Below are 13,610 nucleotides of genomic sequence, written 5' to 3'. Positions count from 1 at the left end.
GGAGATGCGAACAGAGGTAAGGATGGTAAATATTTAGTGTTCTGAGCGTTTGTGACTCAGAGGCTCAACCCCGTCCTTACTCTAGGTCCACCTTCTGCTCCAACACCTCCCAAGACTCCCACCATGCGCTCAGGGGCTGTGAGGCCAGCCAGAGCCAGCGAGGGTCGGGCCTCGCCTCCCGCACCTAGGCGGGACCACTTTGGTTGCCCGACGTCCCCCGCGCCCCCTGCTGACGCTCGGTGAGACTCAAACGCAGGTGAAACCGTTTTATTGCAGGTATCTGCACAGGTAGCTTGGGGGATCTGCACGGAGGGGTCCCCTGACCGGCATCGGTGGGTCACTACGCGCCGGCGCTCAGCGGCTCCACGCGCAGCCAGAGCCCGCCCTCGGCGCGCAGGATCAGCTCCGGCTTCCTGCGCGGCTCGGTGTCGTCGGGCAGGACGCGGAAGCGCAGCAGCGTCAGCGCCAGCACCACCTTCATCTCGCTCATGGCGAACGTCTGCCCGATGCAGTTCCTGCGGGCGGGGGTGGGGACTTTTACTGCGCCAGGGACCCCCTTCCGACCCTGAACAGCCTGAAGGGCAGCGAGGGGGGCTGACGTGCCTGGACCGCTGTGGGTGTCCCTGTCCCCAGAGCCTGTCCCCAGAGCCTGTTCCAACCCCCGCCCCCCAACAACTCAGCCTAGAAGCTGGGGTGGGAAGGCTCTGAGCACACGGTGGACCCCATTTTGGACCGACCTCTTTGGGGACACACCCAACAGTCACTCTCCTAACCTCAGCACACAAACTACAAGAGCGACAGGAAAGACACCAGCAACTGACCATCCGCAACTTCCCCCCTTTCTGCACTACCATCCCCAAAGTCCCGATGTCATCACCCCACCCCCATCTCAGACTCCCGCTTTCCTTACCTAGGTCCCGCGGAGAAAGGAATAAAAGCTAGAGGTGACCTGTCCTTGGCGTTTTCTGGGTCAAAGCGGAAGGGGTCATAGACCTGGAGGGGAGGTCCACCAAGACACAGTTGCTGGGTGGGGTCTGCCAGCACACCCAGGGAGAGACAGAGGTGCGTGTGGTGGGGTCAAAACGCCACTCCACCCCTGCAGTGGGCAAGAACGGGAAGAGGGAAAGGCAGGCAGCACCTCTGGGTTCGGCCACACAGCTGGGTTGTGATGAGTCCCGAAAATACTGATGAGGCAGGTGACTCCTGTGGGAGAGAAGGGACAAGGTCCAACTGCCTGATGGAGCCCTTTTCCTGCCCAGGAACCTCCGCTCCCTGCCTTGTGGGTACCTTTGGGGATGACCCGGCCGTCTGGGAGCACAACGTCCTGGGTGCAGCAGCGGGAGATGACTGTAACTGGAGGGTGCAACCGCAGACTCTCCTTGATGCACATGGTCAGGAAGGGCAACTGGGCCAGGTCGTCCCTAAAACCACCACCACCCCCAAATTATCCAGAGAGCAAAACAGAGTTTGCCGGCCTCTGGGTGAAACCTTTTCTCCTTCTCATAAAATAAGCCCCAGATGGATCAAGTATTTGAGAATTGGAAAAGCAATTAGAAAAGGACTGGAGAAGCTGTAACTAGGTATCTTTAGAAGTTTTTCTTCAAACACAGCATCAAAAAAAAAAAAACACTTTAAAGAAGTCAATAGTTTGCATGAAAATAAGTGTTCTTGATACTATAGAGAAGAATAAAAATACAAACAAGTAAAAAACAAAATACACACATTTAATTGTGTGTGTGGGGGGTATCAATTTTGTTTTATTATTATTATTGTTGTTGTTGTTTTGTTTCAATACAAGGTCTGGACCCCAAACCTTGATCCTCCACCTCAGCCTCCCACGTAACTGGGATTACAGGTGTGCACTAGTAAACCCAGCTCACTGTACCCACTACAGCTCTTCTTTATCTCCCTCTGTCTCTCAGTCCCCCTTCTCTCTTTCTCTGTACTCTCTTTCTCTCTCTTCCTTTCCACCTTCTTCCTTTTCCATCTGAGCCTTTCCTCTTCACACACAAACCTTCACCTCTCTTCTCCCCTCCCCCTTCTGTTTTACTTCTCCTCCCTCTGCACCACCCATTTTGGTAAAGACTTGCTTCTTGACCTAGAGCACTGTTCCTCAGATGAAAAAGAAAATTCTTCTGCTAATCATTCAGGGGCTCAGTTGAAACCATTATTTTACCTCTAGCCTTGTTTCTCTTCCTCTCAACCCCATTCCTACCCTTGTATGCTTGCAGTGTCCCCCACCAGGGATCATTTGCCCACCAATCTGAGAGCTCAGTGGAAGGAGATCCCAGGACTATTTCCTTCTCAGGTCTCTAGAGCACAGAGCAGGGCTGAGCACAGAATGGGGGATGGGAAGACAGTGTGGGCCTGTTTTCTGAATGAAGGCTGCACGGATGAAGGATGCAGATGCTCTGGGTACAATAGATGACTTTTACTTCCAGGTATCTCCTATGAATCCTTGGATTGGACAGGAAGTTAAGAATTAGGTTCAAGAGAAGAACAAACTTTTAGGAGGTGAAGATCCGTGAAAAAGTGCTATTTGAAAGAAAATAGAGGAAGTGCAGGAGAAGTCCATTTCCTGACCATGGCTGACAGTCCTGTTCTACCCTCACAGATTGTCACAGTGTCACTGAATCTCCCATAAGTTCAGATCATTTGTCCCCAAATCCTGCAAATGCACCCTTGCTAGTCAGGTTGGGTACTAGGCCCTGCCTCTGAATTGGGTCCTATTCCCACAAAGCAATAATGAAATCACAAGCATCTTACCCTTCCCCACCTGGGGAGCAGGGCCCTTGATAGTGGCTCAGGGCGGCCCTTGAGGACTCACTCACCACTCAATCTCTTTAGGATCACGGTCCCTCAGCAGGTCTTGCACCTCCTTCCGGCAGCGCTCCTGGTATTCCGGGTGCTTTGCCAGGTTGTACAGGGCCCAGGAGAGACCACTGGCCGTGGTGTCATGGCCTGAGGGGCGGTCAGGCAGCCTTGGGCCTCTGGGCTGCTTCAGCACCAGAGGGTGGACAGCGCCCAAGCATTGAGGTCCCAGGAAGGATAGGAAAGAGGAGAATGGACAGAATGCAGTGATCCAGGGTCCACCCAGCCCATCACTGGAGTGGAGAGACCCTCCACCCCCTCTGTAGTCCTGCACTGGGGCCCTCACCCTCAAACATGAAGGTGTCAGCTTCTGCTCTTATATCCTCATCCGACAACTCTTTTCCATCTTCATCCTGGAGAGAAGACAGGACATCCCACACCCCAAATTACACCAGGTCTGCAGGATCTTCAGTGTGACTCACACAATTTCAACAGATCTGACTTTCAGGGGCTGGGGCTGGGGCTCAGTGGTAGAGTGCTAGCCTAGCGCATGTGTAGGCGCTGGGTTCAATCCTCAGCACCACATGAAAATAAATAAATAAAATAAAGGTATTGTGTTTGACTACAACTGAAATACTTAAAAAAAAAAGATCTGTCTTCCATCCAGAAACCCAAGCCACATGCACCCCTAGACTTCTGTTGGTCACCATCACCTGAATCCCCACCACACAGTCATCCTGCTGGGGTTCCTTGCCTCCTAGTTTGTCCCTAGCAGGAGGAATAAATGATCCATGAATATTTTCATGTTCTGTATAATTTCTGTATAATGAGGAATTTCTGAGAAAAGGTTACTTACTGGAACTTGGGTTAGAGGATTATTAAATGGCAATTTACCTTGGACATTAAGCATTATTCCAAATACATTTGCTCATACTCTCAAGTGAGAATCTTACCTTATGTCCCCAGAGGGATTTGGTTCTCAGGCCAATAGACTTTACCTTTCCACTGAAGATAACTTGTTTATTTTCCAGAACAAAGTTTGTCCCCTCCCTCTCCCCCTGCCAGAAGAGCAATTGTGCCACCTGTCCTATATAAGCTTCAAAACTCAAGATTTGAAGCTTCAAAACAGATTAAAATCTTGCAATCCCTGGGGAAGGAAGAGTTGGGAATTGGGAACCATTGCTACAATCCTACTCAGGTTGCCATTACTGTAATAACTGGATTTTGTATGTCACTTAGTCACTTATGGAACTGATCAAAGTGCTTGATGCATTTGTCAGCATAGATATAGACACAGATATAAATGTAATATACAAACTTCTTAACTTGCAAACAGATTAAATTATCAGGCCCTTCACAGTTTCAGACTATGGAGTCCCCTGCTGGCTGCATCCAAGAGTTATCTCTAAGATCTATTTAGCTCTGGCTTGCTCCTCCCTTCTCAGATACCTCCTAAGGCTTCTTAGTGTCCTCCTGTTGAGAAGCTCACCTTGGTCAGCAGGAGCACATCAATGAAGTCCAAAGTTTTGGACTCAGCCTTGGCCTTGAGGAAGTCACTAATACCGTGATCAGGGAGGGTGCGGCGCCGCTCCTGGATGACAGCATCTGTGAAGTCATGCACCAGGCGGCAGGCCTTACGGAAGCGCTGCCCACTGGGGCTGAGAAGGTACAGGAAGTCCATGTGCATGAGGAGTTGCTCGTGCCTTTTGACCACAAGGGCACTGAGCTCCAAGATGGCAGCAATATATTCACTGGGCTTCCTGCAGGATGAGGACATAAAAGGAGTCAACAACTCAACATATCTGATGCCCAAGGAGGACTTCTCACCAGCGGCTGGGAGCTACCTCCCATCAGGAAAGTGAGTATCCAGAAACACATGGCCTCTCAGATACACAGTGGATATAGGCCATCAGGTTGACTTTCCTTTGTCTCTTCTCTCTCTGCATCCCATCTCTGTGACCCACCTCCATGCCCCAAGCAACCCAGAGCACAGTCTGGACATCAAACTCCTCTCCTTTGTTTAGTGTCCAGTCCTTTCCTCTTTCCTGCCTGATACTGTCCACAGCTCCCACATCGTTCTCTTCTAACTGGTCCTAGAAGCAGCCCCTGCCCTAGCTTCCTTGCATCCAGTGTCGACTCCAGGTACTGTCTGCATGAGAAGTCCCACAGAGTTCAGCTCTGATCATGCCCATCATCAGCTCAAACACCTTCATTGGTTCCCTGAAAAACTCCTGATAAAATTTACACTCCTTTGCCTGACTTTCAATCTCCTTAAGATCAACCCACTCCTGCCACTTGATCCTCATCCACGGAGTCTCCTTCTTGCCTGTTGTACACACTCTGCTCATCTGAGCCCCCTTACCTTTACTCAAACAATTCCACTTACTTAGAGGAACTAATTTCTCTCTCCCCTTCCCTGTCCTTCAGTGCCAGGTCTGACCCACAGCCTCCTGGAAGCCTCCTCTGGCCCCTACACATAGCCTTCCCTCCCCCACGGACTCACTTGAGTCCCTGGCCTGGGTTCCAAGACCTTAGGAAAGGACTCACTCCTGACAATTGCTGTCGAAGCTGAAGACGCATTTCTGCAGACTGTCCAAGGTCATGAGGCTGATGTGCTCAAACATGTCCAGACGGGCGCTGCCCTCTGAGACCAGTCGCCGCCACTTGGCCTGGCCAGAGAAGGGAACAGGGCTGGGGCTTGGCCTTGGCTCCCAGAGCCCCTGCCCAACTACTCCTACCAGGATGGACTCCCCAGAGCCAGCCTCATGGTCTTCTGTCTAAGGCACCCAAACCCAGGGAGGATCATGTTCAGTAGGAGCAGAAGCTGTTCCTACCGAGAAATGAATGCCCAAGGCAATCAGTCCACGTCCCAGCTCTGCCTCTGTGCACCTTTAATCACTTGTTTGCTTCTCCTAAGTTCCACATGTCAAATCTTCAGCAACAGTTAACCTGATCTGCTTCGAAGGCTGATTATCGGAGATTAAAAACCCTGCTTCACCATTCATGCTCACTTACTAGCTAGGTGATCCTGAGCAAACTCCCTAATTTCTCTCACACTCAGAATGATTATTTGTCATGGGCAAAATAACCTGTGCTATTCATGGTTGTGGAAAATAAATTGGACAATATGTATTAAGCAATTGGTAAATGGTATAATTTCTGGTATACATCAAGTCTTCAGGGTTAGCTTTCCTTGTCTTCATAGAGATATATTGATTTAAAAAATATTTTTAAAAAATCTCTTATGTTGGGAGAAGGAGTCATGCATAGGTCCTGAATGCAAGGTTCCTAGGCTGGACCATTTCAAAAGGTAAGTTTGTAGAAAATAACCCCAAAGGAAGATGGAATGACTCCTCTGGGTGAGATTCAGGCTAGTTTCTGTTTGCTATTAAAGCAGATTCCCTAAATCTAGTGTAATGGGATATACCAATGAGCAGGCACCTAAGGAAGCCAGCCTTGTCACCACTATGGGATTCGGTGGCTTGCAGCAAAGATTAAAGCAACAAGAAGCATAGGTTGCTTGGTGAGTCATGAGTAATCAACTACCCTTTGCCACTGATTCAGGAATCTCATGTCTTCTGGAAGAATCCAAGAACTGATAACAAGCTAACTTATTAACTTACAAGTAAGAAAAATCCTAAGCACTTCACAGAAACCTCACCTCCAACATTACCCTATTTCCCAAGTCCACATCTTTTGCAGTGGGATTTTTCAGCAAGAAAAGAAGGAGAATCTATTTTACCCCCATCTGATTATGTGATAGAATTCTGACTTTGGCCAATACAATGTAACTAAAATGAGGTCATAAGCTCAATGAAGCCTATACTTCAAGAGACACTGCAGCCTTCTCTCACACCCATGGAACCCTATCTCTGCCTTGGATCCCCAGATTATCTTCTGAAGGGACAGAATCACGCAGAAGAGTACAGTTGTCCGAGATGAGGACATTCTACATCAGTCAACCCCCAAACATGCGAGGGAATCTTCCCAGAGTCATCAAAGTTGCCTACCTGACCCTCAGCTGATCGTGCGCCTTGAGTGATTCCATCCACATCTAAAAGAACCAGCCTACTGACTTATACCCTTGTTAGCAACTCTAAACCTCATTGATTTTCAACCAATGGGTTCAGAAATGACTTGTTACACAACAGCAAATTCTTCAGTACTGTGGCTTTGCAGACCTTCTGTGAGAGAAGCATGGAAACTAACCCCTTCTGAGCACCTACCATGCACCAGGGACATAACTCCACTATATTATTTAGGACAACTTTTAAGTACAGATTTTTATTCCCATTTTACTAATGTGGAAACCGAGGCACAGAGAGAAAGACCAGTGGTCTCAAAGTGGTTCATCAGAGCCAGATCTGTAGACCGGCTCTGTGTGTGACCCTTCTCCCACCCAGGTTCAACTTTGGACACTAGGTTCAAGAGACTCACATGCATGACATTCGTACTGTCATTGAAAATCTTCATATAGGGCTTCAGGATGTTGAAATGGAAGGCAGGTGTCAGCAGGCGACGATGGTGGTTCCATTTGTCACCAGAACTCAGCAAGAGCCCATCCCCTGGTAGGGCAGCCATGGGCAGTGGGCAAGGGTACCACCTCACCCTGGCACCCGGGTTCCCCTAAGCCCTGTCATCTGCAGTTACTTACCCAGCCAGGGCTTCAGGAAGCTGTAGAAGATCACATCCTTCAGTGCAACCGCAGCTGACATGAACAAGTACAATTAGGGCCATGGAGAGGGGTAACGGGTGGGCTGTGGGAGGAGGTGGAGGCGCCCAGGCAGGGCTTGCACTTCCCCCCTCTAAGACCAGCATAGCAGGAAGGATTCCAGGGGAGAGGAAATAGGGAAGAGGGAGGAGGCTAGAGGGGACCAGGCCAGGCTGCAGCAGCAGAGCCATGAAATAGCTACACACGGCACAAGACAGACCAGCATACCTGGGCGTGAGTCCTACAAGCTCCAACATGTTCTACAACATTCTAGCACAGCACAACACTCCACAGGGTTTATAGGAAACCCTGCCCACCCAGCACCATTTGACATCTCCTGACATAGACCCAAGACATGTGACAGGGACACCTTGTTATGTCCTGACATGGGCAAAACATACATGACCTGCCAAGACATGACACAACATCCTCTGACATGAACCAGAGAAGGTCTAATGTGACATCTGTGCCCCACAGACAGACTGCAGACAGAATTGAAATACGGTCCTATTCATATCCCAGATATGGCCCAGGTGTGACCCAGTTGAGTCTCAGACCTGACCTGGATAATAAGACCTGCTTTAGACAACATTCAAATTAGGTCTCAGTCTCTTCTCCAAGGGACTCTGGGACCCAGACTCCAGACAAACCACACACATGACCCAGATGAGGCCAGCAGAAAGGAAAAGATAATCCACAACAGAAACACAGACAAAACCACACGGACTCTGACATGCCCCAAATGTCCTTGGCCACAACAGAGCCCCAGGCAGGACCATCACCAATGTTAGCCAGCTGTAACCAGGATCCGGGAGTAAATGTACATTGGCAAGTTGTGACCATTCAGCAGATGTCACACAGACATGCTCCAGACATGAGCAGACATGACCAGGGGTCAGACAGGTGGGGTCCAGGTGAGACAGAGGCAGGAGCATCGCTGCCGCAGCCCCTCCAGCTTGCACTAGGTCCCTGAACAGCTTGAGGCAGCACAGAGACCTTGGCAGCAGGCCAGCTGGGGTCATGCCAGTGTCTACCTGGAGCAAAGAGCACGGGCTTGATGCAGGTGGGGTGGAAGATGCGGACCACTGGGTTCCAGGGCCCCACCCACCAGCAGCACACATCCCCAAAGGTGCTCGCCAGACCCTGCGTGTACAGCAGACCTTCTTCTGAGCCCTGGATCTGGAGAACAAACAGAACCGGATGCACACTCCCCTGGGCTACCAGAGAAGGACCTACAGCACTAGACCAGGACAGGGAGTGCAGGGAATTCCACTCAGCGGGTCATCATCCTCCATGCTGAGCCCTGCCTGGGCTCTCTGCCTGCATCCTCTGCACACAACAGTCTGGATCCCTCAGCTACAGTCACAGAAATACTCCTTCCCCTCTTGCATCCCAAACACTACACACCCGGGTCATCTTCCATTCAGTTTCCCAGATAGGCATTGAGGCTCTGAATGAGGAAGTCACATACACGCTCACGGCCCTCCAGATAGTGAGTCACATGCCTGTGACCAGAGTCTGAATCCATATCCTGAGTGCTTAACCACTAACCGGCTTTGTGTTCCCCCAAACAATCACACTGGGGGTCCCCTGCCTGCCGAGATTGGGCAATCAGAATTGCAGTGATTAAATGGGAAATCTGCCCTCCGATTCAGGCCAGGACAATTGAAGTCAATAATGGGTCATTGATGGGAATGCTGGGGGAATGAAGAGCTCTTTCATGGAAGTGAACTTTGGGGGCTTTTCATTCAAGCCCTGCCTTGAACGGAGAGTGGTGCCAAGAGAGCAGACAGATCTCTCTGGACATTATTTGAGAGCTGGATCTAACTGTGCCTGAAGATCAGCCTCCCTGGACTTTACACTAAACAGATTCCCTCTCTGACTTAGAGCACACCGTAGTGAGTCTCCACCATCCACAACTGAAAGAGACTTCAGCAGCCAGAGAGTCAGGGACCTGCTCCGATCACCAAGCACTTTGGTATCAGAGCTATTGCTCTTTCCCCTGCTCAACTTGTTCTAGCCAAGAATGGGAAGGGCAGGGGGCAGGGTAAATGAACCAGGCTGGGGTGGGGTCTCCTAAGAAAGACTCCTAGGGCCTGGAGCAGGAGGGCAGGGAAAATGCAGAGGACAAGCCACAAGAAGGAATCCACCCACCAGAGTTGGTTATCGTGGAAATAGCAGCCACGCTCCTCCTCCAGCCACAAGCCCTCCTCGTGGCTCTGGGTCTGCAGAAGGGCAAGGCTGGGGCCAGGAGTGGCAGAGGGGCTTGGGCACATCCCCTGCCCTGCTCTGGTAGCTCCTCCTCCAGGAGGGCTCCAGCTGCCCTGGCAGAGACCCTGCTGTCCACCAGCTGCCACAATCTGTCTCCCTCCAGCCCATACAAAATGTTGGGGTTTTTGGTCCAGATGCATTTCCTTGAACTAGGGGATCCCTCCAGGAAAGACCCCTGGATTAAGGCCTCTTGGGACTCTGGAGGCACTGAGAACACTAGGGTGGAGGGGTGACCACAGTGGAAGAAAAAGACAGTGAGATGGGGTCTGTGGAGCCCATGAAAGAGAGAGGAAGAGGCTGAGAGGAAGAGGGAAGGGGGGGCTGGGGCGAGGCAGGGGCCCATGGAAGCCTGTAGGTGGAGGGCACTCAGATGTGACATAGCGCCCACCACCAAGAGCTCTGCATGGGTACCTGAGGCACTGAGGACAGATCGGACGATGTTGGGGTGGCACAGAGTGACGATGGGAATGATGGGGCCCAGCCATGTCATAAAGCCTTGAGGATAGGTGCCCACCAGCTTCGACACTTCCTTCAAGCCCTGCTCTGTGGGTTGGATCTGAAAACAAGGCAGGGGTGGTCACCTCCTGACATGGTTGATGTCAAGTGTCAGCTTGTCAGATGTCCCCTGAAACATGATTTCTGGGAGTGTCTGTTGGGTCATTTCCAGAAGAGAGTGGTGTCTGCACTGGTAGACTGAAGACGCACCCTCCCCAGTGTGGGTCCACTGAGGGTCCAGAGAGGACGTGCAGCAGAGAAAGGACAGGTTCAATCTCTCTTTGGAGCTGAGAACTCTTTCCTGCCCCTGGACATCAGAACTTCAATTCTCAAACTTTTGGACTCAGAACTTAATACCAGCAATCTCCACCCAAGGTTTTTATGCCCTTAGGCTCAGACTGAAAGAATGACACCACAAGATTCCCTGGTTCTCCAGCTTTGATAGTGTATAGTGAGACTTCTTGGACTCCATAATATATGAACCAGTTCTCCTAATAATTCCCTCTTTTCTCTCTCTCTCTCTCTCTCTCTCTCTCTCTCTCTCTCTCTATATATATATATATATATATATATATATATATATATATATACATATATGTGTGTGTCTGTATATACACCACACACGCATACGTACATACACACATATCTTACATACATATGTACACAGATATATGTATTATTTATGTTTGCATAGTGTCTATACATGTGTGTGTACGTATATATATGCATGTCTGTATGTGTAGTACAATCATGTGTATAGTAGTCCCTTAAGATTGCAGTGTAGCTGTTGGGTGTGGTAGTTTACACCTATAATCCCAGTGACTCAGGAGGCTGGATTAGGAGAATCTTGAGTTCAAGTTCAGCTTCAGGAACTTAGTGAGGCCCTAAGCAACTGAGCAAGACCCTGTCTCTAAATAAAATATAAAAAGGGGGCTGGGGATATGGCTCAGTGGTTAAGCACCCCTGGGTTCAATCCTTGGTACAAAAAAAAATAAAAAAAATTACAGTGTAGCTGAAGAATTTGAAGAATGGCTATGACCCAGCACTTTGACTGATTTTTTTCTGTGTTTGAATACTTTTAGATACATAAATACTTAGTATTGTGCTCCACTTGCCTACAGCTTTCAGAAAGGTAACAGGCTGCCCAGGCATAAACCTAGGAGCAACAGGCAACACCACGTAACCTAGGTGTGTGCACGGCTACACCGTCTAGGTATGTGTGAGGCCACCCCCTGGTGTAGGCAGAGGACAAAATCGCCTTGTGACAAATTACTCAGTAGGGTTCCCATGATTAAGTGATGAAGGACTTTGTGTGTGTGTGTGTGTGTGTGTGTTCTCTTTCTCTGGAGAACCCTGACTAATAAACCATCCCAAGAGCCACAATAGGGGCTTCCTACGGCCTCTGCAGGTAGTTTGCCTTTTGCAGTGAACACATGTCCCAATTTTGTAAGGATGGAGGGAATCTCTGCCGCTCCTGTCCCATCCCTCTCAAGACCCTATCCGAGTCCCAACAGTGCATCCCAGGACAGACAGAGAAGTCAGGTGACCTCCATCTCTCCATCAGGACTCTCCCACCCATGAGCACCTGCTGCTACCCACATGCTGGCAGATCGTCCTGTGCCTGCTCTCACTAAACCTGTGTCCTTTACAAGGGAAGCAGCCAGAGCACAGCTACCCAACATGGAGGGCAGATCTAAGGTCAAGGTTTAGAGTAAAGGGTGGGGTCGAGGAAGGCTTCTGAAAAGGGAAGTGGCGGCCAACTTCGATCTGGGTTGGGCAACAGGGCCCACGGGTTCATCTTAGGGGAGAAGAGAGATAAGAGGAAGGCGCCCCAGGAGGGAGAAGGGGGAGGCAACCCAGACCCATCTCCTGGCTGAGCTAGTCCACGGGAGGCGATTGCTCATTTCCCTGAACATCCCGAAGCCCATAGATGGGCAGACACAAAGAAATGGTTCAGGTAGGAACAGACCCTGGTCAGCACCCTGTGGAGGACTCAAGTCCAGCAGCAGAGAATACAGGATCACCAGGGGGTCCTCACTCTGCGTAGCCCACCCCGGGAGCCCCTCAGGGATGCACCAACGTGACAAAGACAGGCCAGAAATGAATCCCAAAGCAGACTAGGCCGCGGGAACAAGGCAGTTAAGAGGGGCTCGGCCCATCCCGGGGTGAGCACACCCCAGAGCACCTGTCTTCCTTGTCCTCTGCTGTCTGAGACCTTAGCCCACCCGACCCAGCTCCCTGAGCCCCATTCCTGACCCCTCAGCAGCCCATACACCCCAACAGCCCAACCCAGCCTGCTGCCACACTCACCATGCCCACGTGACCCAAGAGCCAATTCCGTTTGGGGGGCTGCGGGAAACATTGGAGGCGACGAGAGTTTTCATAAAAGGCATAGATCCAGGTCAGGCTGCGGGCCAGGAGCCAGGAGGCCCCCACCAGCAGCAGGAGGACCCAGGGAGAGGCTTCCATGGGCCCCAGTCCCAGCCAGGACAGGCCCAGCTGTGGCATTCTGCAGGGAAGATGGGACAGAGGGTGAGCTGCGGAGGGTCACTGGACAGGGACAGTGTTGTGAAAAGGGCAGGGAGGGCTCAGAGAGGGGAGCAAGACCGAGGGCAACCCACGGAAAGCATCAGGGAGAGCAGAGACAAAGATGGAGGAGGAAGAGGAGAAATTGGAGATGGGAGGAGAACAATGAAGAGAGACTGATTGGAGTCCAGACCTTCCTGAGTCATAGACAAGTTTCCGGGGACTGTTACCCAGAAACCACCAGTTTCCCAGGCTGGCTGGCTCCCTGGAGCTGCCCCAGCCCTGGGCAACATCCTTCCCATATCAGGTAAAGAGCCTCCAGTCCCACCAAATCTAGTCTGGCACCTTCTGTCAGGAGCAGCTTGTCCCCAACAGGCTCTTCTCCTCTCCTCTGGGACTTCTTTGTCCCTGGTTGATGACCTGGAGGAATCTGCGGGAGGCTGAGCTGGGCTGGCCTGGACCAGCCAATCCCAGCAGGCCTGTCTGGGCAGGCAGCCAAGAGTGGGGGTGGAGCCAACTGGGTGCAAAGGGGAACCCTTCCGTGGTCACGGGCACGGGCACGGGCACTTAGGACTTGGCATCTCCTACCTGGGGTAGAAAACATGTTGCGGGGGTGAGAAAAGGTGCCTGAGTGATAAAGTTTACAGCCCCATCTGCTCTTTCAAAGCCAGGGTGCAGTAGGGAGAAGGATGGATTTATGAGTTCAGGAGAGCAGGGCCAGGCCAGGCCTCCCCCCAGAAGGTCTCCAGACCTCCTCTCCAAGCATGGACTGCGGGAACATCACACACCTTTGCCC

At 51.1% G+C, this 13,610-nt stretch overlaps 1 protein-coding gene across 1 annotated transcript; it reads right to left on the bottom strand.

Annotated features, from left to right (window-relative positions):
* Positions 1-268: 268 nt before the first annotated feature.
* LOC308644912 (cytochrome P450 4F3) lies at positions 269-13,242 on the bottom strand. Its single transcript, XM_081286731.1, has 13 exons — positions 13,160-13,242; positions 12,599-12,797; positions 8,557-8,701; positions 7,466-7,519; positions 7,249-7,376; positions 5,359-5,480; positions 4,301-4,571; positions 3,158-3,224; positions 2,832-2,961; positions 1,288-1,421; positions 1,139-1,203; positions 911-993; positions 269-515 (listed from the first exon to the last, which is right to left on the bottom strand). Exons 2-13 carry the CDS (start codon positions 12,794-12,796, stop codon positions 341-343), a joined length of 1,572 nt encoding a protein of 523 aa, XP_081142857.1. The 5' UTR covers position 12,797; positions 13,160-13,242; the 3' UTR covers positions 269-340.
* Positions 13,243-13,610: the final 368 nt, after the last annotated feature.

The sequence above is a fragment of the Spermophilus citellus genome, assembly GCF_964194105.1.
Source record: "Spermophilus citellus genome assembly, chromosome: 3".
NCBI classification, from domain to species: Eukaryota; Metazoa; Chordata; class Mammalia; order Rodentia; family Sciuridae; genus Spermophilus; species Spermophilus citellus.
Note: the sequence above shows the minus strand (reverse complement) of the source record. Positions and strands in the feature narration are given on the sequence as shown.

What these genes read in the sequence shown, in the direction of transcription:
- LOC308644912 (XM_081286731.1), bottom strand. Translation starts at nt 12,796, where the DNA reads ATGCCACAGCTGGGCCTGTCCTGGCTGGGACTGGGGCCCATGGAAGCC. An exon ending in GCCCGTGCTCTTTGCTCCAG is followed by an intron (nt 7,520 to 8,556) that starts GTAGACACTGGC and finishes TGTTCATGTCAG; the next exon opens with CTGCGGTTGCACTGAAGGAT. An exon ending in CTGTGTGGCCGAACCCAGAG is followed by an intron (nt 994 to 1,138) that starts GTGCTGCCTGCC and finishes CCTCCCCTCCAG; the next exon opens with GTCTATGACCCCTTCCGCTT.